Below are 26,274 nucleotides of genomic sequence, written 5' to 3' on the forward strand. Positions count from 1 at the left end.
GGGTGATCAGCTATTACCTGGGGGATATTAGAGGATGAATATTTGACCAGATATCAAATCACCTTGACAGGATTCTTACTAACACTGGGCTCCTAGAGGACATGACCAAGGATGGAAGCTGTTCATACTCAGGAACCTGACTAAAGTTGGGTCCAGGAAAGAGTCTCTTTTTAGATTGTGTACTACCAATGAGTATGGTCTTCCTTTCAACAATCACATAACCACACCTGACTGTCCCTCAACCCTCTGAAAGCAGTAGTTGCATTTATCATTTTTAGTAAGATTCCTCCGGATTACGGTTTTTTGGGTTTTTTTGTTTTGTTTTTTGGGGGTTTTTTTGTTGTTAATAGCTATAGATAGATCCAAAAGCCCTACTTTGATATTGTAAAGTTTGTTTTTGATGTGAGGGAATATGGTAAAAACCTCAATATAATAGCAAAAACATTTCAAATTTGAGCCTCCAAGAGGTTAGTCTGACAGATTTGATCCATAAATAGGACAGGTGGGTGGATGGGTGATCTCAGGTAGGCTTCACTGACTAAAGTGACTTTTAAAAAGTGATTTGAGGATAGATATTTGGTAGATTAGTAGGTTGTTCCTAGCGTGGGGGGCGGCATGAAAGAAAATAGAGACAAGAGTAGGCGAGGGAGACAAAGGGTTCACTTAGGAGGAAGGAGCGGGGACGGGACCGGGTGTGGGAGGAGAGGAGACCGAATATTCAAGTGCAAGTGTGGTGGAGCCATCTCGAGACAGTTGTGCTTTGCACATGGACAGAGCCCCGCCGATGCGAAGAGCTATGGGCAACTTGCATCCCCAGAAGAAAAAATGATGGTAGATCAGCATGTTTCTTTACTCACTAAGAAAGACAGTGAATAGGCAAAACAAAAAATGAAGTGGTTATCAAGTTGGTGACCATACAACTTATCATTCAAACCAGGACCCTTTAGGAGAATAAAAGGGGACTCTATTTAATAGTTCACGAGGACAAAATGCATGAACTGGGATATGCTGGGCAAATTGGGATGAACCTTATCCCATTATTATTAAATATTCATTTGAAGCTCATTCATAGATCACCAAGATAGGAGAAATTAAAATACTGATTTTTGAAAGTGATACATCATACTGTTCCTTAAAAAAAGAAACTGTAAATAGTTAAGTATTAGATTCTGGCCAGGATTAGCAGACCCGTCACTGAGGTTGATTTGCAGATGTTGGCGTTTTCATGGGGGGGTTGAGTCTAGGTTTAAATGAGATAATGTATACAGGACACTTAGCTGATGCTAATGCATATCCTGAGCACCCACACTGCTGTTACTATTACCCCATGCTTACCACCACCACTACTGCCATTTATGTATTGGTGGTTAGCCTGTTTTCCATGTAGATTAATTTAAAGTAATAAGTACTTTAAGCTTTCTGATGTTGCTGATACCTTTGTGCCTTTTATTTGTAATGTTAATTCAGTAATTAAAGAAAAGTCAGTTTGGAAAACTATTTTGCATTCCAGCTTTAACATAATACAGCTCACATCTCACTGTCTATGCCAGTTCTCACTTTTCGGAAGCAAACAGATTTTTCACAGTCCCATTAATGAATTATTGAATACAGTAATTCTCATTTTGCATTCAAGTAAATCTTAAAGATGTTTTCAGCAGCGTCATGCTTTTCAGATCCAGTTCCTGTTCTGCAGGGGATTGATGGCTAAAGAGTAATCATTTAATTTTCTGCTTTAAGTAAGAAAGATGAAACTTAACTTTTGCTAGGGATGGGATGGAGTGATCTTGGCAAATAATAGTGATGTGTTTTAGGTTTTTTTAAGCTTCAGAAAATCATTTAAAGAGATTCATGAAATGTTTACCAGTAATCTGACTTGAACGTGTCCTTCTTTGGTTCACTTGCATTTATTTTTCCTTTTTCCTAGAATGTTTTTTCCTCATATAGCTGCACACCTCACACACTCACTTTCTTTAGGTCTTTGCTTAAATATCACCTCCTCAGTAAAGCCCTCTCTGGTTACTCCATTCCGAAACCAGACCCCTTGTCCAGACTCCATTCTTTCTTGAGCTTTATTGTTATAATTGACAATCTAGAAGCACTGTGATGGTTCTTCACACCTCCGAGATGTATAGTGCTGGAGTAACTAGAACTCTATGATGGAATAAAAATGTGAGCTTCTCTAATACGTCAGTAACCCAATCCTTAGGGAACTGAGCTTTCTTTTAGTGTCAGTTTGCATGTAAATGGGGTTATAGCCAGTCTGATCTTGGTTTGGAGGGAGTCATGCTGGCAATGGCTAAGGACAAAATAGCAGCACTGTTTCAAGTATAGCCCTCTGGAGAGAAGGCAGAAATAATTTTTTTTTTTTTTCAACTGAAGAGTTTGTACTACTGGCCTGGAGACCCAAGAACCCTACCTGCCTTCTAGTTGGGAGAGAGGAGCGGCCTCATCTTAACCACCTTCCTGTATCTATGAGCTCAGCCTGCTATAAAAGAATATCAGACTAGGAGGTTTAAACACCACACATTCATTTTCTCACAGTTCTGGAGGTTGGATTCCAAGATCAAGGTACTAGCAGGATTGATGTCTGGTGAGGGCTCTCCCCTTGGGTTGCAGATGGCTGCCTTGCTGTGTGCTCACATGATCTGTTCTTTGTATGTGCACAGTCGGAGAGAGAGGGACAGGGAGGTCACTCTTCAGTGTCTATCCTCAGAAGGACAGTAATCCTGTTGAATCAGGGCCCCACCCTTATGACCTTGTTTTAGCCTTAATTACTTTCTTACTCCAAATATAGCTACATTGGGGAGTTAGGGCTTCAACATACGAATTTTGGAGGAACACATACATTCAGTCCATAACATGCTGCATTCCAAATTATTTCTGAGTTTAGTTCAGTTAAACATTTTTTTTTTTTTGAGAGAGAGAGAGAGAGAGTAGAGCGAGTGAGAGAGAACATAAGTGGGAGCAGGGAGCCTGATGCAGGGCTCGATCCCAGGACCCTGGGATCATGACCTGAGCCTAAGGCAGGTGCTTAACTGGCTGATCCACCCAGGTGTCCCCAATTAAACATTTTTTGAGAACCTTTTAAATATATAGGTACTGTGCTGGGCACCAAGGAGGCCAAAGAACTGTATATTTTAGTAAAGGAGATAAACATGGATACAGCTAACTAAAAAATGCGATTAGTATTTTTTCTAAGCTTGAAGGGTGAGTGGAACTTTGCCAGGCAGATTGATGTAGGAAAGGGAAGTAGGGCCAGGAAGTTAGTATGAGCAAAGGCATGATGTGTTCAGTAATGAGCAGATCAACATGGATAGTGTATGAAATGAAGTAGGGCATGGTGGGCTTGAACCAGAAATGCAAAACTGCTTTGTGGTCTTCCCTCATGGTGCCACAGTGTTATCTGAAAAAGTAGAGAATACCTAGTATGTTGTTTTCAACAGTGAAGAAAAATAGGTTTTAAAAGACTAGAATGATTGGCATTTATAATCTACAACAGCAGACTAATTGTGCAAATAAAAGGTAGTGGTATAAAGTACATAATTAGTGGGATTATTTTAAGGGAATAAATTTTCCACACAAAGTGAAGTAAACGTATACTTAGTGTCATATTTGAGAAATCGGTGAAATTTAAAATAGTGTGATTATGAGAGGTTGGGAAAAATTGCCACAGCACAACTTCAAGTAACGAAAAAAATTAAAAATCTTTGGTTTTCTCCAGCGTTCCTTAAGTTTCTATATAAAATTTCTAAAACTGTATTTTTTTCATATAAGTGTTTTTTTTTTTTTAAGATTTTATTTATTTATTTGACAGAGAGAAACACAGTGAGAGAGGGAACACAAGCAGGGGGAGTGGGAGAGGGAGAAGCAGGCTTCCTGCCGAGCAGGGAGCCCGATGTGGGGCTCTATCCCAGGACCCTGGGGTCATGACTCGAGCCTAAGGCAGATGCTTATTGACTGAGCCACCCAGGCGCCCCTTATAAGTGTTTTAAAATCGCTTTTCGCTTACCCTTCAGCCCAAAACAACAACAAAAATAGGTAAAACATAAGAAACAGTGGTTTTCAAAGTACTGCGCATCAGGCAGCAAAAGAAACAAATCCCTAATGGATGGGAAAAGAAGGGGGTGAGTCCTGTGAGTATCACAGCTTACTATTCTAATAGAATTTCCAGACCACTGTTCAGAATTACAGCTAAAAACCTACAGATCAAATCACAAAAATACTCAATCTAAAAGAAGGCAGAAAAAAAGAAAATGGGGAAGAAAGAATGGGCGGGACCAAGAGAAAACTAACGGCAAAGTGCTAGATATAACCTTATCAATAGCAGTGGTCAAAAGAAAGTAGGAGTGACTTCAGAGCCCAGGATATTTCCAGGAATAAATGCCATTTCATAATGACAAAAGAGTCACTTCGGCAAGAGAACTATTAGAATCCTAAATGTATGCACCAAATAAAGGACAGAACTTCAAGATTAAGAAGCAAAAAAAAAAAAAAGAGAGAGAGAGATAAAATTGCAAGTAGAAGTATAGACAATTCCACAATTAGAGATTTAAATACTTCTTTCTCAATAATTGGTAGAACAAGTAGACAGAAAATGAGTGTGAATATCAGAAACTCAGACAAAGCTATCAACCAATTTGACCTAACTGACGTTTATAGGACACTCCAACCAATAACAGCCAAATACACTTTCTTCTCACTTGCACATGTGAACATTTATCAAGAAAGATCACATTCTGTGCCATCAAACGAGCCTCTGTAAGTGCCAAAAGGATTCCAGTCATGGAAAGTGTGTCCTCTGGTCATGAAGGAATTGTAACAGCAATCAATAATAAAAAGCTCTCTGGGAGCACCTGGGTGGCTCAGATGGTTGGGCGTCTGCCTTCAGCTCAGGTCATGGTCCCGGGGTCCTGGGATCGAGCCCCGTGTCGGGGGCTCCTGGCTCGGTGGGGAGCCTACTTCTCCCTCTTTTCCCTCTCCCTCTGCCTCTCCCCCTGCTCATGCTCTCTCTCTCTCTCTCTCTCTCCCTCTCTCTTTGTGACTTAAATGAGTAAATTAAAAAAAAAAACTTAAAAAAATAAAAAGCTCTCTGGAAAATCCTCCAAATTTGGAAATCAAATAATATACTTCTGAATAACCCATAGATCAAAGAAGAAATGAATGGAATTTAAAAAGTAATTTCAGCTAAAGAAAATACAGCACATCAAAATGCCACTAAAGCAGTATTTAGAGGGAAATTGATAGCCTGAAATGCCTATAACATGTTGGAAAAGAAGAAAAGTCTCAAATGAATGACCTCAGCTTCTTCCTTAAGAAACTAGAAAAAGAAGAGCAAATTAAATCCAAAGGAGACTAAAGACAGAGCAGAACTCAGTGATATAGAAAACAGAAAAGCCATAGAGAAAATCAATAAAGCCAGAAGTTCATTTTTGAGAAGGTCAATAAAATAAATACATCTCTGGTCAATATTTGTATGTTGAGTAAATTTGGATTTATATTGTCGAGGTTCAGAGGACAAGGAGTAACATTCTCTTTACTAGGTGGGAAATCAGTGATTATGTTAAAATACATGCATATTAAAAATATTTTAAATTGGAATGTAAATATAGTTCCAAGCTATCTCAAAACCACGTTGTGCCAGGCAGATATGCTTTTTGCTTTGAGTTTCTCTCATAAAATCATCTTAACCTCCGCTCTTGACTTTTCCTGCCAGAGCACATCTCTTTGTTTTAGAACATGTGTGTAACTCCAGAACACTCTTGAGTCCAGATGCTTTGCTCCTCTGGATGGCATATAGCACTTCCAGTAATTCTCCAAAACAGAAACTACCTATTGGCGGCTGGTGGTCCAGATTCAGCCCTGAGGGCTGGTGTTTTTGGTTTGCACAGTGTTTATAAAAAGTCAGAATTTGTTCCTAACATACAACAATTAAGAGTTGATATAACGGGAGCACCTGGGTGGCATAGTCAGTTAAGCATCCGACTCTTGGTTTCAGCTCAGATTGTAATCTCAGGGTTGTGAGATCCAGCCCCATGTCGGGCTCCATGCTCAGCCGGGAGTCTGCTTCAGCTTCTCTCTGCTTCTGCCCCTCCTGCTCATGCTTTCCCTCCCCACCCCCTCCAATAAATAAATAAATCTTTTAAAAAGAAAAGAGTTGGGTGCCTGGGTGGCTCAGTTGGTTAAGCGACTGCCTTCAGCTCAGGTCATGATCCTGGAGTCCCGGGATCGAGTCCCACGTCAGGCTCCCTGCTCAGCAGGGAGTCTGCTTCTCCCTCTGACCTTCCCCTCTCATGTGCTCTCTCTCTCTCTCTCTCTCTCTCTCATTCTCGCTCTCTCAAATAAATAAATAAAATCTTTAAAAAAGAAAAAAGAAAAAGAAAAGAGTTGACATAGCTGGTAACCCAGAGCCCACATTTCTCCATGCTGATAATCAACTGGAACTGACTGGTGGCCTTTTCCTTACACTCCCAATTAGGGTGTTTCCCTTTCTCTCAATCAGCCATTACAGCAAGTCTTAGTAGCAGTCACTGTCCTTATCACCACATGTAAGGAAACTGAGTCTCAGGAAAGTGAAGTGCCCACGTTCAACCAGCTAGTAAGTGGAGGACTGGTGTTTAAGCATAAGTGTGTCTGAGTTATTTTAAATTCCTTTCTTCAGAACATCAAAAACAAGGCTATTTTTATCTGTCATTTCAGTTGAAAAATCAATATCCATAAATACTATATGATGCTTCCTATATAGGAGCCTTGGGCAACAAGTTTATCACATTATTTATATAATGCAAGATTTACATTCATTTGTCATTTCCATTAAATTCCTTAAGTCTGCATTTAACCTAGGCTACTTTCTCATTTCTTGTTTTTTTTAATCTTTTAAAAGAGGGATTTTTAAAGATATTTTTATTTTATTTTTTATTTTTTTAAAACAATCTCTGTGCCCACTGTGGGGCTTGAACTCACTACCCTCAGATCAAGAGTCATATACTCTACTGTCTGAACCAGGCAGGCGCCCCTACCTTCTCATTTCTAAAATGTTGACATCTCTTGTATTGTCCAAATAGGTTATCAATAAGTTACTGAAAAATATGTTCATTTTAACACCATTTTCCTATTTGAATACTTTAACATGATTCCCTTCTGTGAAAATAACACTCCCAGAGAACAAGGATAGGCCCTTATGTCTTTAGTTTTCTGTTTTCAGGAGGAACACAGAATTTAAACTTCACTTTGAATAAAAATTGCCAGTGATTTAGATAACAATTTATATCTTTCATCAAGAAACAAATGTCTCTTCCCTACAAAGATAGACTTGTATATTTTAGCTCAATAAATATTTACTTTTTGTCTGAACAGATTAAATTCTTTAATCCCAGACTGTTTGTGTCTGTGTAAATAGAATTGTTATCAGACTAGAGCTAGTGTTTTCAGTTTTCCGCACACTGACTACTTGACAAATAATTAAATACGTCAATTACACAAAAGTCAATTGGGATTAAATACTAATGTATGCTATGAGTTAATGAACATTTGTGGTGTGTGCCATCTACTTTACTCTGTTAAAAATAAAGTATTAACCCTCGCCACTTTAGCTTAAATTTTAAAAGAAATCTCACAGCTTCATGTTTTTCATACAATCTCTTTTGCTCAAAGCTTTCTTTTCTGCAAGAGGCGGGGGTGATGGTGCTGGCGGTAAGGGAGAATCGTTTACTCTTACTATCTCTGTTGATTGAAGAATGAACAAAATACCAAAAGAGTTAGGTACAGAGGAAGTGGTAGAGACTTGGCTATCTAACAGATCTTGGGCAAGTTACTTTCCCTCAGCTTCCTTCTCTGTAAAACAGGGACTGTAATGCCTTCCTCATAGATTGCCTATGGCAAAAATTTCTATAAAGGCCCAACCCTATACTTGGTACATAATAGGCACTGGATAGACGGTGCTATCCATACTTCCCATCATCAACAAAATGACTTTTATGGTTTTTACTAACATGAAGACATATTATATGGTGACCATGTATTCTAAGGCAAATATGGTGGCATGTGACTTATTGTAAGCAAATGGTAGAAGCACACTGGAGAAATTTAAGTATTTAGTGTGTTAGGAACCTTTACAATAGGTTATTTTAATTGGGCTCTGTCCAAGAGATCTAGAATATTGGAAGCTCTTTGAGCCTAGTATGTCTGCACTGAATTTTGGTCAAATGTCTTTATCAGTTGTAATTACGATACAGTGGAAAGTCTGTGTGGCTCAAAGATACCACGTTTTAGGTAACTCACAGCCAAGTGTAGTTCAATAATAGTCTTGTACATGAAGACACTGAGATCATTGTGGAATAGAAGGACCACTGGGATCAGAAGTCAGAAGTGTGATTCTCAGCACCCCGTGTGACCTTTGGTCAAGTTGTTTTTCTTTTGTTTTTCCTCAGTGCTCAAAGGAGACAGCAGGCTTACATCTTTGAGACCCCAAATATAACGTACCAGTGCCATTCAGTGTTGTAATGGGATTGCCTTGTGCAAAAAAACCTCTTGAGAATGGGATTAACTATAGCTTTAGAGCCAGCAGAGGGAGCACAAAGCATGAATCTATGTCAGGGTCTTAGAAAAATTGGGGGGTTTTCTGTGGTTAAATATTAACCACAGTTCTTAAAACAGGAGATTATTTCTTACCAGGTAATGCTCAACTTCATTTAAGCTCTAATTTTGTCTGGAAATGGTGCTATTTTTACAACTACATATAGAATTCTACCTCTGTAATTACTGGCAGTTATAAGAAAGAGCTGTGTTCTAAAAGGACATTTAATAACGATTATTTGTGAGGATCACTATGGTTTATGTCCTGTATTGTTAAATATATTTTAATTAAAAAACAATATAATTTTATATCCTAAATATTCTGATTGATACTCTAATAACTCTGCTGTTTGAACTTAACCCAGAACTAAAAGGGACTCTGCCTTCAAATATTACAGGGTTTTATAGTCCTATTTAAGTGATATCCCATTTATCTAGCGTCCCTGGGAATTAGGAGTTCCACATACTCTAGATAACAAAAGTATGTTTCATGAAAGCACTACCTTAAAATGGTTTAGAAGTATTTTAGATAAGAGATCTTGCAATTGCGGTCTTTCTGGAATTTTTAATTGCAAGACCTTGTGTACATTTGAGACTTGAGACTGCAGAGTGGTCACTATAAATGTAGACCGTTGTGCTAAACAGCAGTGGAATTCTGAGTTTGCTCTTACTTTAACGTCAGAACTCTTTTCCATGTTTTTGGTTACACTTAAGTTTTTCCTTTTATTATTATTATTTTTTTTTTTTTTACGTAGAAGTTTTAGCTAAGAAAGCTAATAACTTAGCTTATTGAGAATTGTGTTAAATCAGATTAATAAGACTTTGAGTTAAAGTTCATAGCTTTCCGTTGGGCACTGATTCATACATGGAAATCTTTCTCTCTGTATTTGTGGTTTGGGCTTATGTCTTTAGGGGAGGGGCGGGGGCTGCTCCTATATTTGAGAATGAGTCATGGTAGAGGTGCGTTTCCTATGAAGTTACTATAAATATGTATTTGGTTTCTTGGTTTTTCTAAAAAGTATTTCTAAACTTGAACTTAAAAGTATATTTTTTCCACCAATCAGCAGCCATATTTTTTAAGGGTTTGGCTGATCAGGATATATTTGTTTAAAAAGAACATGGAGAAGGGGAGTAACTTAATCGCCGTGTGTACACAGTAGGCTTTGCAGAAGAGTCGAAAGAACAGGAATGGACATCTATGCCCTTGAAATTATGTTCGGAGAAGAAATGGGATAAATATACCAGCAAAAGATAAAGGAAGATATATATTAAAAGCGTACAGAGCAAGTATAAATTAGTAATTAAGTACACAAAGGTTGACAGGAAGTTGAAGTAAAAATATAGTTTTCATAAATCTAAAGATTTTCAATAGTAATGAGTCTGGCAGAAGTTGAAAAGCATTTACTAGTAAAGACCTATAATTCCAATTAAGACTTCCTGTTCCTATAGCCCTCCCAAAGACTAATTATATTTGCTAAATTAAGATTAAGAGCTAAGCAAAAGAAATCCCGAAGTTCTAGTTGGGATCCCCACATTAAGGATCCATCACCTGGAAAATATCTTCCTGATAAATTGTGTTATAATAGAAAAGTAGGTATTCTGCAGCATTTTCTAAATACAGTGATTAGTGTCATGTTTCCTGTGACTATCTTTGTAAAATCTGACATATAGTAAACATACTTGATTTGGTAGGCTTCCCCTGAGAGGAAATTTCTTTATACTTAGGAAGTGCCTTCCAACTTGTGATAGTAACTTCTAAACTGTCCTGGCTCCTCTTGTGTTCACTGGGGGATAATCCCACTTTCCAGATGAATTTTTTCATTAAATATTATTTCAGTCCTAATTGTTGCCATAAATTAGTGACATTGTGCTATAGAATTTGTTTTTTTTAAGTGCATGGCTTTACTGTCTGCTTGGCGCTGGGGTTTTCTCAAGGGACAGAGAAAGAGTAACAAGAAAGACAACCTACGTTCTTTCCAGTCAGGAAATCTGTTTCTGTTTGTTACATAATACACTTGAAAATACCATAAAACTTCTAATAAGTTTGGTATCGTTCGAATTGTGTACTAATTACAACTTACTTTGGGTCTTCCATTATACCTGAGTTTATATAAGAATATCATTTTGGGGGCGCCTGGGTGGCTCAGTTGGTTAAGCGACTGCCTTCGGCTCAGGTCATGATCCTGGAGTCCCGGGATCGAGTCCCGCATCGGGCTCCCTGCTCGGCAGGGAGTCTGCTTCTCCCTCTGACCCTCCTCCCTCTCAGGCTATCTGTCTCTCATTCTCTCTCTCGCAAATAAATAAAAAATCTTAAAAAAATAAAAAATTTAAAAAAAAATATCATTTTTAAGTATAGTATCCAATTAAGTATCCATTTTTAAGTATAGTATCCAGTTAAAATTAGGGATAGTTTTTCCTTTGAGATAAATCAAATTACAGAATTTTTAATTAGGTCATTCTTACTAAATAGGATTTCTGACCAAGTTTAGTCAAAATTGGAAAAATCTGCTTAAGAAAACAAACCTTTTGCATTATGTCCACTTCCTAGACATTTTTCCACTGAATGACTTTAAAGCTAAAAACACACAAATCTGCATGAACACCTTTGTAAAAAATAAAATCGTCTTTAACCTAAAGATGGACTCTCTTATTTCACTCACTCACTCACGTTTTTTGTAATGTAGGGTACCGGATTGTGTATTGACAGATCATGTATTTTATCCATTACTTTCAAAATATTTTTACTTGTAATAATTCATGTAACATCATTTTTAAAGTTGTTAATTACCTTTCAGTTTTCCTTTAATGACTTCCTTATTTTGTTACCTTAACCAGTGGAAATTCAATTGCCGAGTTGGAGCACTTTTTTAACAAGACCCATCGTTTAGTCGATTATCTTGCTCTGTTGCATGACTAGTTATTTTTGGTTCTACATACAATTTTTGGTTATGCAGTCATACAATGAAAATCAAGCCGGATATCGTAACCATAATTTCAGATTCTCACTGAGATACTGGTAGTGTGTGTTTTTATGGTGTAAGATTGTATTCTTCAGTCGCAATTCAAAGTGTGCCCTTTTGGTGGGAACTGTCCTTACTAGGTTTTTTAAATGCGTATCTTTGTATCTCTTGCTTTTTACCTTCAGAGTTTGTCGAGAAGATGAATTACTGAATTTTTCTTAAGAGTGTTGAAATATATATTGAAACAAGATAGATTCTAGCTGATCCAGTGTGAAGATGGACACAAGTTTCTGTGCATTTCTATCCATACTGGTAGTCCACTAAACATTAGCATTTTCACAAGCCTTCCTCGACAGTCAGCTATTTATTGGTGCTGAGGTTTCCTATTTTGTACTCTGCCTTACATGCCATAAAACCAATGTCATTTTAGCACTTGTCCTGGATGGAAATGAGTTTTAAGCTATTTATTATATATGTAAAGTAATGTTTATGGTTATTAAGTCAATTAAATGTGAATGGGCAGTTCATTCTCTTCTGACCTTTGTATAAATGTCAGTGTTCTTTTTTTTAAAAAAGATTTTATTTATTTATTTGAGAGAGAGAATGAGATAGAGAGTAAATGTCAGTGTTCTTAGTGAAGATAATTATGTAGTTAGCCATCTCCTTCATTTTAATTTTAGATCTTAAAAAAATAAGATTTTTTTTTTTTTTTTACTAAAAATAAAGACTTCATGTTTCCAGTTTTGTAAGGTAGGAATACTGATGTCTTTGCAGTTTCTTTTACTGGAGTAAGAAAGGCAGAAGAGAAAAAGAAGAAAGACAAATCATTAGTAGCAAGCATATTTTAGACCCTGTTGTGTGCAGAACACTGTAATAATCAAGGCCTAAATGAACTTAGCATTTGGGGAGAAAGCCCCATGTTTACAATACGCATAATGCATTGTATATATTATAAAACATACATATAAGTATACAGCAGTTGAGCATGAAGCAGCATATTAAAACAAATAATATATAGTTTCATTGAGAGGAAAAACCTGGGAAGTTACTAATTATATCATATTCTATAAGTATAAGGGGGCATATTTCATAAGATGAGTAATAATCTTTACAGACTTTGATGAGTTTTTATTTTACCAGAGGTGTTTAGATCCTCAGATTTTTCCCACGTTTATTAGAGCCATCCCAACATCTGTTCCCTTCTCACTCACCTCCAGTTTGGTCTGTCTTCGACAGAGGCTGCCTGACTCTTGTTGGCAATCATTGGTCTGCTCGACTTTCTCTGAATAGATAGAAGGATTCTTCATGAGAAGCAGAGAAGTGGAATGAGAAAAAAACATTTTATGTGAACAGACTAGTATTTCAAAAGTAGTAGTCATCACCTTAGACTCCCCTGCTGCTGGACACACCCAGGCACACATGCACGCTGGGGGCCTGTTCCTCCATTCTCCAAGTACAAGGGCACATATTTTTAGGTTAGATCAGTGGCCAGTGCTTATATTGTTGTAACGAGATACTATTCACCGATGGTCCATATATTATATGATATTTACCTTCTTAGACAATTTGTCTGAAAATATCTTTATTTTAACCTTTAGAAAAAAAATGTATCAGGTTTTGAAATTCTACATTTCAGTTATTTTCACTCTGCGTTTGGAAGGTGTTGCTCATTGTTTTGTAGCTGTCAAGAAGTCTGATGCCATAATAATTCTTGACAGTTTGTGTATGGCCCTCCCTCTTTCTCTCTCTCGGTTTCTAGGACCTTCTTTTGTCTCCAGTGTTTTAAAATTCCAGTCATATGCTATCATGTGGGAGATTTCTTTGTTTTACCTATTTTCTGGATTCTTGGTGGGCTCTTTCAGGAAATGCATGTTTTCCAGTTTTGAAAACTTTCCTTGAAATAATTCTTTAATAATGTCCACTTTTCCTTCTTCCATTTTCTTTGTTCTCTTAAAACACCCTCTGCTAGACTTTGTGGACCGTTTCTTGGCCATTTTTCTGTTGCTTTCCATGTCTTTGTCTTTTCTGTCCCACTTTCTGGAAAAGTTCTTCAAATTTATTTTCCAGGTCTTTCATTGAAGTTTTCATTTCGGCTATCGTATTTGCACTTTCCAAGAGTTCTTTTTGTTGTCTGATACTCCTTTTTATACCACCTCCTTCTTGTTTCACAGCTGACGTGTTTACTTCCCTCCTTTAGCTTAGTCATTGTAACATTTGGGGAGTTTTCAGCTTCTCCCTGCATTATCTCTGTTTCATCTGGGTTCCTTTTTTCTTTCTTGCTTGTCATTTTAGTGGCTCTCTCTGGTGATCCTTGGCAGAGTTTACATTTAAAAGTGGGGCACTAAAGAACTGACTGGAAGTTCTGTGTACTCGGGTTGGACTCTGTTGACTGGTGGCTTCCTTCAGACTGTTCCAGCTGGGCTGGGTTTCTTGAGAACCCCCACCCAGTGTCAGTATCTGTGGATACTTTTTGTTATACTCTCAGTTTCTCCTAAGAGTAGTCCTCAATATTTCTCCTGAATGTACAAACTTAGCTGACAGCATTCTCTGAGCTGATGGGGCGTGGGGGTAGCTGAAGGCAGAGGTTTCAGTGCTCAATCTCTAGACTCTTACTTATTCACCCTCTTTCAGGACAGCACACCCATCCTTAGTTGTGCCTTACATCTCAAAACCCACTTTCTGCTTCATCCTTTCAGGAGTGAACACTTCTCTACTTCTGGCAACATAAGGCACTCATTGGGCTGAGCAGGGCAGGAGAGAGGAGCTGAAAGTCTGACTTTTTAAATACAGATTTTCAGTCTCTCTTCCTGTCTATGGCCTCATCTGTGCCCCACTTTTTAATACCTGGTACTTCTGTTTACCTGAACCTTGCCAGAGTTCCAGAGTCTAAATACATGGCATCTAGTCTTCCATCACTTCTGGCTTAGTTTTGAGCCTTTCCTAGTCTCTCCTTTTTCTCTCTATATTAAATCGTGAGTTTTCTCATCCATTGCAATGGCTTTAAATTTCAGTTATATGGTTTCAGTTCCCAAATGCCTATCTTTAACTGGAATCTCTTTCCTGAACCAGAATGTCTACCTGAAGTTTTCACCTGGGTATCAAATAAGCATCTCACACTTACCATATCCAAGAGGGACCTTTGATGATCTCCTAGGAACCTGTTCCCTGTAAAGTTTTTCCTTTCTCAGTAAATGATGTGCTCATCATTCCATTTGCTTAAGGTAAAAACTTTGATGATATCCTTGACTCTTCTCCTCTTATATCCCAAATCTGGTCTGGCAGCAGCCCCTCTCAGCTTTGCTAACAACTAGCTTTGAGGAAAAACTAGAAGTGTAAGTCAATTGTATTTCTAGCTAAGTGAGAGAGACTATTTATTTTTCTAATGTAGTAAAATATTGAAAAAAAGATAATGTTCTGGCCATAAAAAATCAGGTATTTGTCTAAAGAGAAACCAGATAAACTTTGAAATTTTAAGCTTAATGAAAGTACTTTCCCCCCCGCCCCCCCCCTGGGGAATTTTTACTTTGTGTTTTACTCAGTGAACCAGTATCCGATACCAGGCATTGTTCTAGGCACTGGAATTATAGCATTGAACAAAACAGAAAATTCCTGCCATCGTGGAGCTTACATACTAGTGCAGGAGTTAGGAAACTTTCTGTGAAGAACTAGATAGTAAATATTTTAGGCTTTGGCTGCCAGAAGGTCTCTGTCACAGCTATTCAACTTTGCCATTGTACCATAAAAGCAGCCATAGACAATAACGAATGAATGGATGTGGCTATGTTTCATTAAAACTTTATTTGCAAAAACAGATCGTGGGCCAGATTTGGTCTGCAAGCTGTATTTTGCCCATTTTGTTCTAGTGGATGGAAACAATAAAAACATGAGAAAAGCATATACTATTTCAGAAAGTGGTAAGTAGTAATGGGAAAAAAATAAAGCAATGGAAAGAAAACAGGATGTGCCAGGATTGGGTTGCAATTTTAATTAGAGTGGTTGTGGTAGTCCTCAAAGAAGGGATGACATTTGAACAGATACTTTAAGATGAAGGAGTAAGCCATACAGACCCTAGCATGTGTAAAAAAGGAGGTTTGTCTTAAGGGATTCTCAGTGGAGAATAGCTCACAAAAGAAATACAGATGTTGGTGTTCCAGAGACTTGAACTGAGGAGTCAGCACCTCCAGAGTATTTTCTCTGCCTCCTTCTATGTCTGTGTCTCTCTTTCATCATTTCAGTGTAAGTTCATTCTCTCTTCTTGTGTGCGGGTTTTCTCCATGAAGCTAAATCATGACCATAGGCACCTCCAGATTCACATCTCTGCAGTCTTCTAACCAAGGGGGAAAGCAGTCTTTGTCACCATTCCTAAGTAGAAAAATCTTAGGAAGTTTCCATCTGGCCCAACTTAAGAGCATATATCCATTGACCTATCTTTGTGATCCAGGGAAAGGGTATTATAATTGATTCAGCCTTGTGTCATGAAGTCACTTTTTTTCAGGAGAGTGGTTAGTTCTGTTCTTAAGAGGAGAGTAGGAGTGGGGCGCCTGGGTGGCTCAGTCGGTTAAGCGTCTGCCTTCGGCTCGGGTCATGATCCCAGGGTCCTGGGATCGAGTCCCACATCGGGCTCCTTGCTCAGCAGGGAGCCTGCTTCTCCCTCTGCCTGCCTCTCTCCCTGCTTGTGCTCTGTCTCTCTCTGACAAATAAATAAATAAAATCTTTAAAAAAAAAGAGAGAGAGTAGGAGTGAATCATAAAGGATAGAAAAAAAATAGTCACCATATCAGTAAAACAGATCTCCTGATGAGAGATAATAGGGTGGTTATGAGTGCAGAATTGGAAGTCAGATTACCAGGGTATAAATTCTAGCTCTTCCACTTACGAAAAGTATAATCCTTGGCAAATTAATTTACCTCTCTAATGCCTTAGTTTCCTTTGTGTAATGTGATGAAAGTATTAGTACCCCCTTAAGCCTATTGTATATTAATTTAGTTAATAATTGTAAAAGATTAGTAAGGTGCTTGGCACAGAGTATGTTCTCAATAAATGACAGCTACCATCATTCTTATTATTTCTCCTCAGCATAGAAAAGGATAACCAGTGGGATCCATCCTAGGAATGTAGGGTTGTCTCAACATTCCATGATCAATCAGCATAATACACTATATTTAATAGACTTAAAAACCATATGATCATCTTAATAAGTACAGAAAGAGCATTTGACAAAACTCAGCACCTATTTATGATTTTTAAAAAATCCGTTAACAAAGAATAGAGGGGATTTTCTCAATCTAATAAAGGGCATCTATGGACAATTTATAGCTAAAGTCCTACTTAATGGTAAAATACTGAATATATTCTTTCCTAGGATCAAGAAAATGGCAAGGATATTCACTCTCATACTTATTTAACGTTGTACTAAAGGTCCTAGGCAGTGCAGTGAGTCAAGAAAAAGAAATTTTATAAATTCAGATTGGAAAAGAACACTTAAAACTGGCTTTATTCACATAAAACATGGTCATATGTTTTAAAAAATCCTAATCTGCAAAAAATTGGAAGAGATGAGTTTAGCAAGGTCAAAGGATACAAAGGTCAGTATATAACAATAATTGTGTTCTGATATTCATGTGACAATCAGAAATCAGAATTTAAAAGCAGTACTGTTTATGGTAGCATAAAAATATGAAATAACTTAGGAAAAAGAATAACTAAAATACATGCAAAATGTGTATACTGAAAACTAAAACATTGCTGAAAGAAATTTTAAAGACCATTCAAATCACTGTGTTGTGCACCTGCAATTAATATATCACTGTGTGTCAACTGTATTTCAATAAAAAATTTTTTTAATCAAACATTTTTTTAAAAACTAAAGACTTAAGTAAACAGGGTGATCCCATGTTCCTGGATCAGAGACAGTATTGTTAGATTCTGAAATTTATCTGTTCATTTAACACAGTCCCAATCAAAATCCCACCAGGCTCTTTGGTAGAAATTGACAAGTTGATTCTAAAATTTATGTGAATATGCAAAAATCCTAGAATACCCACAAGCAATTTTGACAAAGAAAACTCAAGGAGAACTCACACTACCTGATTTCAAGATGTACTATAAATTACAGCTAATGCAGTCAGGGCAGTGTGGTATTATTGGTATGTAATAGATTTATAGACCAGTGGAATGGAATAGAGTCCAGAAATAGACCCATGCGTATATGGTCAATGAAATTTTGACAAGCCTGTCAAGGTAATTTAAGGGGGAAGGAATTAGTCTTATCAACGAATGGTGCCGCAACAGTGAAATATTCAGATTCAAACAACGAACCCGAGAACATAAACCTTGACTCTTACTTCATGCCGTACATGCATCCAGATGGAGCACAGACCTTAAATAGGAGAGCTAAAACTATAAACCGTATACAACAAATCATGTGAGAAAATCTTTGGGATCTTGGTTAGGCAGAGGTTTCTTAGGACACAACACAAATCTTTCTTTAAAAGTTGATGAATTGGACTTCATCAAATTCTAAAATTTTGCTCTTCAAAAGCACTGTTAAGAAAATGAAAAGACCCCCCCCACACACACACACCCACCCCAATGCTGGTCTGGGAAAGAGTATTTACAAAAAAATACCTGATAAAGGACTTGTATCTAGAATATTATAAAGAACTCTTGCAAACTCAGGAAGAAGAAGGAAAACCGCCCATTGTTTTAATCAGGCAAAGGATTTGAATACGCACTTCACCAAACAAAACTAGGAGCACAGGAAAATTCATTAGGGGAATGCAAGTTAAAACCACAGCGAAATCTTCACACGCACGGGCAGGGCTAACGCTAAAAAGACTGGCATAGCAAGTGCCAGCCAGAATGTAGGACGGGCGGGCCCCATTTCTTATGGAGTTAAACAAATAGCACACAACCTAGCAGTTCCACTTCAAGGTATTTATTCAAGAGAAATGAAGACATTTGATTACCAAGAAACTTTTGTGAGAATGTTTATAGCAGCTTTATTCATAATGGCTCAGAAGGGGAGACAACCCAAGAGTCCTTCAACTAATAAATAGAGAAACAAATTGAAGTTTGTTCATGCAGTGGAAAGCTACTTGGCAATAAAAAGGAATGAATTACTGATACACCAAACAACGTGGATGGAACACTAAGTGATAGAAACCAGACACAAAAGAGTACACATGGTATAATCCCATTTACCTGAAATCTAGAAAGGGCAGAACTGCAGTGACAGGAAACAGCTTGGGAGTTGCCTGGGATCGGGGAGGGCTGTGGTAGAGCAGGGGATTGACTGCAGAGGGGCTCAGGGGACATCCTGTGGGAATGGAAATGTTCTATGTCATAATTATGGTGATGAGTCCCATGAATGTTTCAATTTGTCAAACCTCATCCAATTGTATACCTAAAATTGGTTAATTTTAGTCTATGTTGATGATTGCTCAATAAAGCTGATTAAAAACAAGGTAAGCAGCAGTGTGAGACTATATTGAAGTGTTGGTTGAGGCATGGAGAAGTTAGTGTAGTTCAGAGGGAGGGTGAGCACAGGTTAGAGGGATCCTTCACAGACCAGATGGAATGGGCAGCATGCACTTGGGCTTGAAGGACAAGCAGCATTTAGAGGCGCAGAGAGGAGAAAGGAGGAGTTCTGCATGTAGAAGGAGCCTCTGCCTGCAGAGGAGGAAGTATCAGGCTTGGCTTAAGGAGATTTGGTTTCTGTCCACAGCCCTGCTCTTAATAACTTTAATAATATTTTGTATTTCTCGACATTTTAAAATAGCTCTTTAGGATTTGTCAAGAACTTGTGTTCATTACACTGTGTAACTTTAACCTCAGATGAACTGTCAACTCTGCACCTCAGTTTCCTAACTTCCCATTCTTCTGTGGAGTTGAGGTACTCCTCCTCGTCTCTCTGGTGACCACTGTGATGAGGGAAGGATGGGGGCGTGGAGGGAAGGTGACTGCAAGTTGTGAGGGGCGCAAGGCTGTCATGGGGAAGGTCTGCAGTTCTCAGGGAGGGAGCCCCCCCCCGCCTCCTCCTAGGAAGTGACCCCTCTGTGTTGCCTCCCCTTCAGGCTCTTTGCTCCACCTCACTACCCACTTTGCCACATCCAGCTTCTCTCTCAACCACGGGGGTTCACTTCAGCCTCCTCCTCCACTCCAAGAAGGGTTTTTGGTAAGGTCCCCGTTGTTTTCTTTCCCTGGGCCAAATTCAGTGACTTTGTTTCTTTTCTTTTTTTTTTCTTTAATCCTTCTTTACCTTTTGACAGTGATGACCACTCTCCCCTTGAGATTATTCTGTTGTCTTCCAGACGTCTTTCACTTTTTGTTCTTCCACTTCTATTTCTCCAAGTCCCCTTTGCTGTTTCCACTTTTTAGTCTTGGTGTTTCCCAGACTTCTGACTTTATCCTTCTTTTCTTACTTGACACATTATCCTTGGGTGATCACCTTTACTTGTGTGATGGCAGCTGATGCCAATAACCCTTAAAGTTCTCACCTCCCTCCCAAGCACTAGCTTCGTATTTCTGAACTGCCCACCTGGGTATTTCTTACCATCTCCCTCTGGATATTCCTGCGTTATCTCTGGCTTTCGTTGCAGAATTGTTAAGAGCACAGATTCTGGAGCTTGCATGCCTGAATTTGACTCCTGACCCCACCACTTAGTAGCTCTGTGCCTTAAGCAAAGTACTTAACTCCTCTCTGCCTCGATTTCATCCTCCCTAAAAACCAAACACAGGATGGATGAAGACAGTGCAGGCCTCACATGATGATTTTATGAGCAGCGAGCCGTGTGTGTGTCCTAGTAGCTTTTATTTTATATTTATTTATTTATATTTTATGTATGTATGTATGTATGTATTTATTTATTTGACAGAGAGAGACACAGCGAGAGAGGGAACACAAGCAGGTGGAGTGGGAGAGGGAGAAGCAGGCTTCCCGCTGAGCAGGGAGCCTGATGTGGGACTCGATCCCAGGACCCTGGGATCATGACCTGAGACGAAGGCAGACGCTTAACGACTGAGCCACCTAGGTGCCCCTCGGGCCTGTATTTTTCACTTTGCTTCCTAGAGCCCTGGGGTTCTGTGGCAGGGACTGGATGGCCACCACGGGATGAGAGAGCACTGGGGAGAGATCAAGGACACGCCTGAACAAGGGCTGATCGCTTCCTGTCCATCCCTTGCCCCATCCTCCCCACCTGAGCACCAAACACAGCAGCTTTGCTTTCGTCGCTCCTGTTGTAGCCCTGCTGTCATAAAACACCTCTGGCTTTTAAGGGGCGCCTGGGTGGCTCAGTCAAGCATCTGGTTCTTGGTTTCAGCTCAGGTCATGATCTCATAGGCTCCGCACTCAGCGGGGAGTCTGCTGGAGAGTCTCTCCCTCTGCCCCTCCTCCCATGCTCTCTCTCAAATAAATAAATAAATCTTAAAAAAAAACCAAACAAACCCTCTGGCTTTCAGGATGAAGTCCAAGGTCTAAGAGAGACGCTTCATAAACTATCCCCACTACCAGCCCAACCTTAACGCTGTGTTCTGCCACAAATTGGACACTTGATGAACATGTGTGCCATCCTGTTGCCTACACCAACAGTGCTCAGATGTCTCTGTCTTCCCTTGTGCTCTGTTCTCTGCCCAGATGACCTTTGCCTTTGCCTCACTTGCTTGGCTCACTCCTAATTGTTCCTTCAGATTCAGCTCAGGTGTCAGCTCCAGCAATGATTTCCTGTTCCTGTCTTCAGGTGCAGCTGGGCAGCCTCATCTGTGTCCCCCTAGCACTCCTTGTCCATCTCTGTCACTGCACGGACAGTAGAACCTTCTGTGTAGGTTTATCCTCCCTACCAGCCGCACCCTCCAGGAGGGCAGGACAAAGACCGTGCTGCTTTTGCTTGTCACTATATCCCAGGCAGCTTGCACGTTGCCCAGCACATTGTAGGTTCTTGGTAAATATTTGACTTACTGCTTGCCTCAGTAACTTGAGAAGATGAAATGCAAACCTCTTAGCATGTTTTTTTTTGATAGGCCCATCCCAGTCTTGCTCGGCTTCCTCTCTTGCCACCCTCACCCCGTGGACTTGCATTGTTCTGGCCGTGGTCTCTCTCAGCCTCTTGGCACACCATTTCCCCTTCTGAGTTACTTACTCTCCCTCCCCCTGTACTTCTCACTAGCAAGCCCCTGACCTTCAAGGCCACAAGATAGATTTCCTCTGACATGTACCTGGCCTTCCTCTATGCTCCCACAGTGCACTCTTGAGACCCATGGTGTCCTCCAATTTCAGAATTGCAGGCTTTTTTTTTTTCCTTATCACCTTAGATTTCAGCTCCTTGAGAGCAAGGAACATGTCTCTTTTATCATTTTGTTAGACTAATGTTCCATTAGCTTCTTCTCCATATTGAGTCAAGTCCAGGACTTTCGATGTGCCCTAAGTGGTCCCTCCCAGTCTGTCCTCAGACTGTCTCTGTTCTAGCCTCATCTCCTGCCACTGCCTGTGAGTCCTCAACTGCAGCCCTTTCCCACAGCTGGTGGTTTTCTGAGCCTATTTCATGTTGGACTGACCGTACAGAGTCTGTCCACGTGCTGCTTTCTTTTCTGAAATGCTGGCTTTTAGCAAGGGCTCTGTTTTCTTCAGGATAGGGTATTCTTTTTATTCCAATTTTTAAAAGGTATGTAATGTTTCAGACATACATCAAAGAGATAGAGTAATATAGCAATCCCCTATGTATGTATCCAGCATAACAAAAACAACATTTTATACATAGAACAAGAGAGAGAAAGATAGAGAGCGAGAGCCAAATCCCTTTTTTTCCCTCTCTGATCCCATTTCCTTCCCTTTCTCAGAGAATAATGGCTATCTTAAATGTAGTATTTATCATTTCCATATGTTTTATTATTTCACGTTTTATGTGTAGAAGGTAGGTAATAACGTTTTTGCATTTTTAATACATTATGTAAATAATATTACTTTGGTCACATTCTTCCACAAGAGTCCTTGCTGGTAAAACAATATTGTTTTGGAGATTTACCCATATTGTTGCATGTAGCCTTAGATAACTTTAAATTACTATGTAGTTGTTCATTATAGGACTATCTGACAGTTATATTTACCTATTCTATTGTTTATCAGTGTTTTGATTGTTTTCAGTTTTTTTTTTTTTTTTAAGATTTTATTTATTTATTTGAGAGAAAGAGAATGAGAGACAGAGAGCAGGAGAGGGAGGAGGGTCACAGGGAGAAGCAGACTCCCCACTGAGCAGAGTCTGTCTCTGATGTGGGACTCGATCCCGGGACTCCAGGATCATGACCTGAGCTGAAGGCAGTCGCTTAACCAACTCAGCCACCCAGGCGCCCTGTTTTCAGTTTTTCATTGTTAAACCAATTTGTAGTGAACATTCTTGTATAAAAAGAAAAACCTAGTCTTTTTCTAATTCTAAAAGCAAGGACTCTGGCAGTGATATCCTGAGTGAAGAGTACACTTGAAAGCCAGTTTCGCTCAGAATTACCCCTTTACACGCAAACATCATATACCTTTACCATTTACTCTAATGGAAGTAAGCTAAGGGGGCTAGTACTTCGATTGCAAAGCTTTCACCAGAAGTTACTTTTCTCAGCAATTTACAAGCCATGTCTCCTATACATTTAGGTCATTTTGCCTTAAAAATGCTAAATGCGAGCCAGAATTAGAATGTTTTAAAAAAAGTTGAAAGTTCTATAGCTGTAAGACCTGAGGGAAAAGCCTATTAAGTTGTCCAAGAATAACAACCTGAAGTAAGTGTGAATGCTGTTTCTCCTTCATGATAGGAAACTGGAACTGGCCTCAAATCAGCTGTTCTCACACCAGCTTTCTTAGGAGCAGCTGGGGGCAGTGGCCACAGGTCCTTGAGGTGGACCAGTCAGCCTTTTTGGCCCTTACTATTTTCCGTTATGCCCAACTGGAAGAGCTTACGTTGGGATCGAGGCTCACTTCCTTGTTTTGTCTTCTTCTAACAAGGAAAACGGATTGTTGGTATTCTCTTTGAAAATAAACAAAACTCGCCTTTTTTCTCCAAAGGAAACAATTTCAAGTCCTTTGTGCTTTGATTCCTACAGTTTGATGGAAGGTACCATAGATTATCTCTGCTGTCCTCTGAAGGGACACTCGGGGGACACGGACAGACCCCCAGGTTGCTGGTATTTTGTAAACTCAACAAGGGGCGCTGTCTTTCTTCACTTGCCCCCCTTCTTCTGACGAACACCAGGATGTGCCCTTCTTCCAGGCGTATTTAGTGCTTTCCCTTTTTGTTTGGGCATCAGGTCATGCCTCTGAGACTTGCCATGCCCTGTGCTAGAGCTGACACCGTCACAGTTCCTGCGGTCTCAGAAAACTCCTGAAATTCCCTTCATTCCTGAAAGGTACCGCTAACAAACTAAAAGAATCTTAGTAAATTTTTCCTTTATGCATTTCCATGTGAATACGCTTTGTACCCTGTCCCAACAAATTTTTGCCTTTTCATCATTTACAAAATAATTTGTATATTTGAAACGTATACTGCTACTACAGTTCACTATTCTATTCCGTTATTATTTTACTCAGCAATTTTACTTCAAGGAATTTATCCTGTACGTAGTCTCACCTCAGTATGCTAAAAAATTATATACAAGGGTGTTCATCACAGTGCTGTTTATAAAAAAATAAACCTGGAAATGTTAAAATGATTGATTAATAATGGACTAAATATAAATAAATTATGGTATATCCATATGTTTGGATATCCATTACTGGCACTCAACATTTATTGAATGGATCAAGGAATATTTTATTCAATGAAAGAAGTGTGAAGTACAGAGCAGTACATATTTGATGGAATAAAAAAGATGGATATGTATGTACAGTATTCATTGATACACAGGGCTTGCTGCCCTTAACATTTCTGGAATCACAGACAATAAGCTGCCGGTATGTAGCAGCTGCCTGTGCATCATGGCAATGGGTGCGAGCAGGAAGTGTGAGGTTCACTTTTAACCTTAGAAGGTAAAACAAAAGAAAACTAAACCTCAAGTGGAGAAGACCCTTGGGCAGGTTTCTGGGCCTTCCTCTTGTAGTTCTCCCCAGTGGAATAATCTGCCTGCAAATTCCACCTGCCACGCAGCCCCAAACCCTGACCCCTTTGTGTTTTCAGCTCACCACGATGCCGCTGTGTACTGCTTGGGTCCCAGCATTCTGCCGCACAGTTTGGAATGTTTCCCTAGGCAGGTACTCCCTTCTTCTAGGGATCCCAATCCTGCACTGCAGGTGTTGTACACCATCCCCCCAAAAAAAGTCATTTCATATATTTTGTCCGGTTTTTAAGGTGTTAATAGCAGGAAGGTTATTTGGTACCAGTTAGTCCATCACGACCAGAAGTGGAAATCTTATAATATATATATTTAAAGTCATTCTTTTTGAGACGTAAGATAAAGCTGTGATAAAAAGTGATTGACTATATTATACTAGAGAAATAATTTAATCCAACACACTTAGTTGAAAGATGAGGAAATTAAGATACAAGTCCAAGTGACTAGTAATAGATTGCACTCAGAGTTCCTCGTGAAGTCTGCATATCTCAGTCTGTCTGAATCTCTGTCCGCTGTTCTTTCCACAATAGTGGAAAATTCTCCTATGTTTAAAATAGAATTTTAAGCTGTCAAACTTTTTTTTCATTCTTTTGAATCCTTATAATTTAAACACTCTCCTCACTTCATTTTTTTGTTATATCGATAGTATTATTAATCCTGCTGTTAACACAGGCGTGAAGAAAAAAATCATTACATGTATATTTTAGAATAATTGACATTCTGCAGAACTCTATAATACTGTATAAAACCTAGGAAAGGAAACACTTAGTTCTTTCTTTTTTTGTTTTTGTTTTTTTCAGTTTGTTTTCCTTGCTGTCTAAAAAACACAACAAAGTTCTGGAACAAGCCACACAGTCCTTGAGAGGTTCACTGAGTTCCAATGATGTTCCTCTACCAGATTACGTAAGTAGTTACCTTACTTTGTCAGTAATAAGTTTTCCTTTCATTGTTAGGTTTGTAAGTAACAATCTCTGTTCTCAAGATGTGACTGTGATCTTGGTGCCTCTCATATGCAGATAAAGGAGTGCTATCTCAAATCAAGGGAAAAACTTGTAAATGATTATTAACAAGTGGCTAGAGAAAGTCAACCCTAAGCTAGTGACTGTTAATAATTAGGACTCTTCTTACCTCAGGCAAGAAACCCACTCAAACTAATTACACAGAAGCAAAAGAAGCGGTCTTACAGAAAATATGCAGAGGTTTCTCACTGATCTCAAGGGGCAGAGGTACAGAGGCTGGATTTCACAGAGAACCAGAACCTGAAATTGAAAAAGCCTTTGGATTCAAGAATATCTTGTCTTTCTGAGGCTGTTTAATTTTTAGACTCTGCTTCCTTTTGCTTCCGTTTTACTCTTGAGCTATTCCCTATTGGCCAGATTTCCCTTTTTGCTGACTTGGACCTAACATAGTCACTCCAGCCTTCCTCCCTCCCTGTGAGTGTCGTGTCTTTAGCCGCCTGACCAGAGTCTTGAAGTCCCAATTCTCCGTTCCTGGGAGAGAGATCTAATTGGCTCTGCTCAGCTCTGGTCCTGTGAGCCGTGGTCACTGGAGGACAGCACTTGTGTGTTGCCTTGGTTTCATCCACTTTAAAGATGAAGAGCCTATTCTCCCCTAACCTCCGAGAATGACGGCATGGGAGAATGGGAGCGGCACAGGGA

General features: G+C 39.2%; 1 protein-coding gene across 7 annotated transcripts in view; it reads left to right on the forward strand.

Moving 5' to 3' along the window:
* Positions 1–26,274, forward strand: part of DYM (dymeclin) — a 353,838-nt gene that overhangs the window by 212,170 nt on the left and 115,394 nt on the right. For all 7 annotated transcript variants that reach the window (XM_045886744.3, XM_064577626.1, XM_064577625.1 and 4 more), the window contains one exon: positions 25,417–25,519. In XM_045886744.3, coding sequence (XP_045742700.1) covers positions 25,417–25,519 — 103 coding nt within the window. The remainder of the gene's footprint in view (positions 1–25,416; positions 25,520–26,274) is intronic.

This window comes from Mirounga angustirostris, unplaced genomic scaffold (assembly GCF_029215605.1).
Source record: "Mirounga angustirostris isolate CCGP_5_RB_7025 unplaced genomic scaffold, mMirAng1.0.hap1 SCAF_14, whole genome shotgun sequence".
Lineage (NCBI taxonomy): Eukaryota > Metazoa > Chordata > Mammalia > Carnivora > Phocidae > Mirounga > Mirounga angustirostris.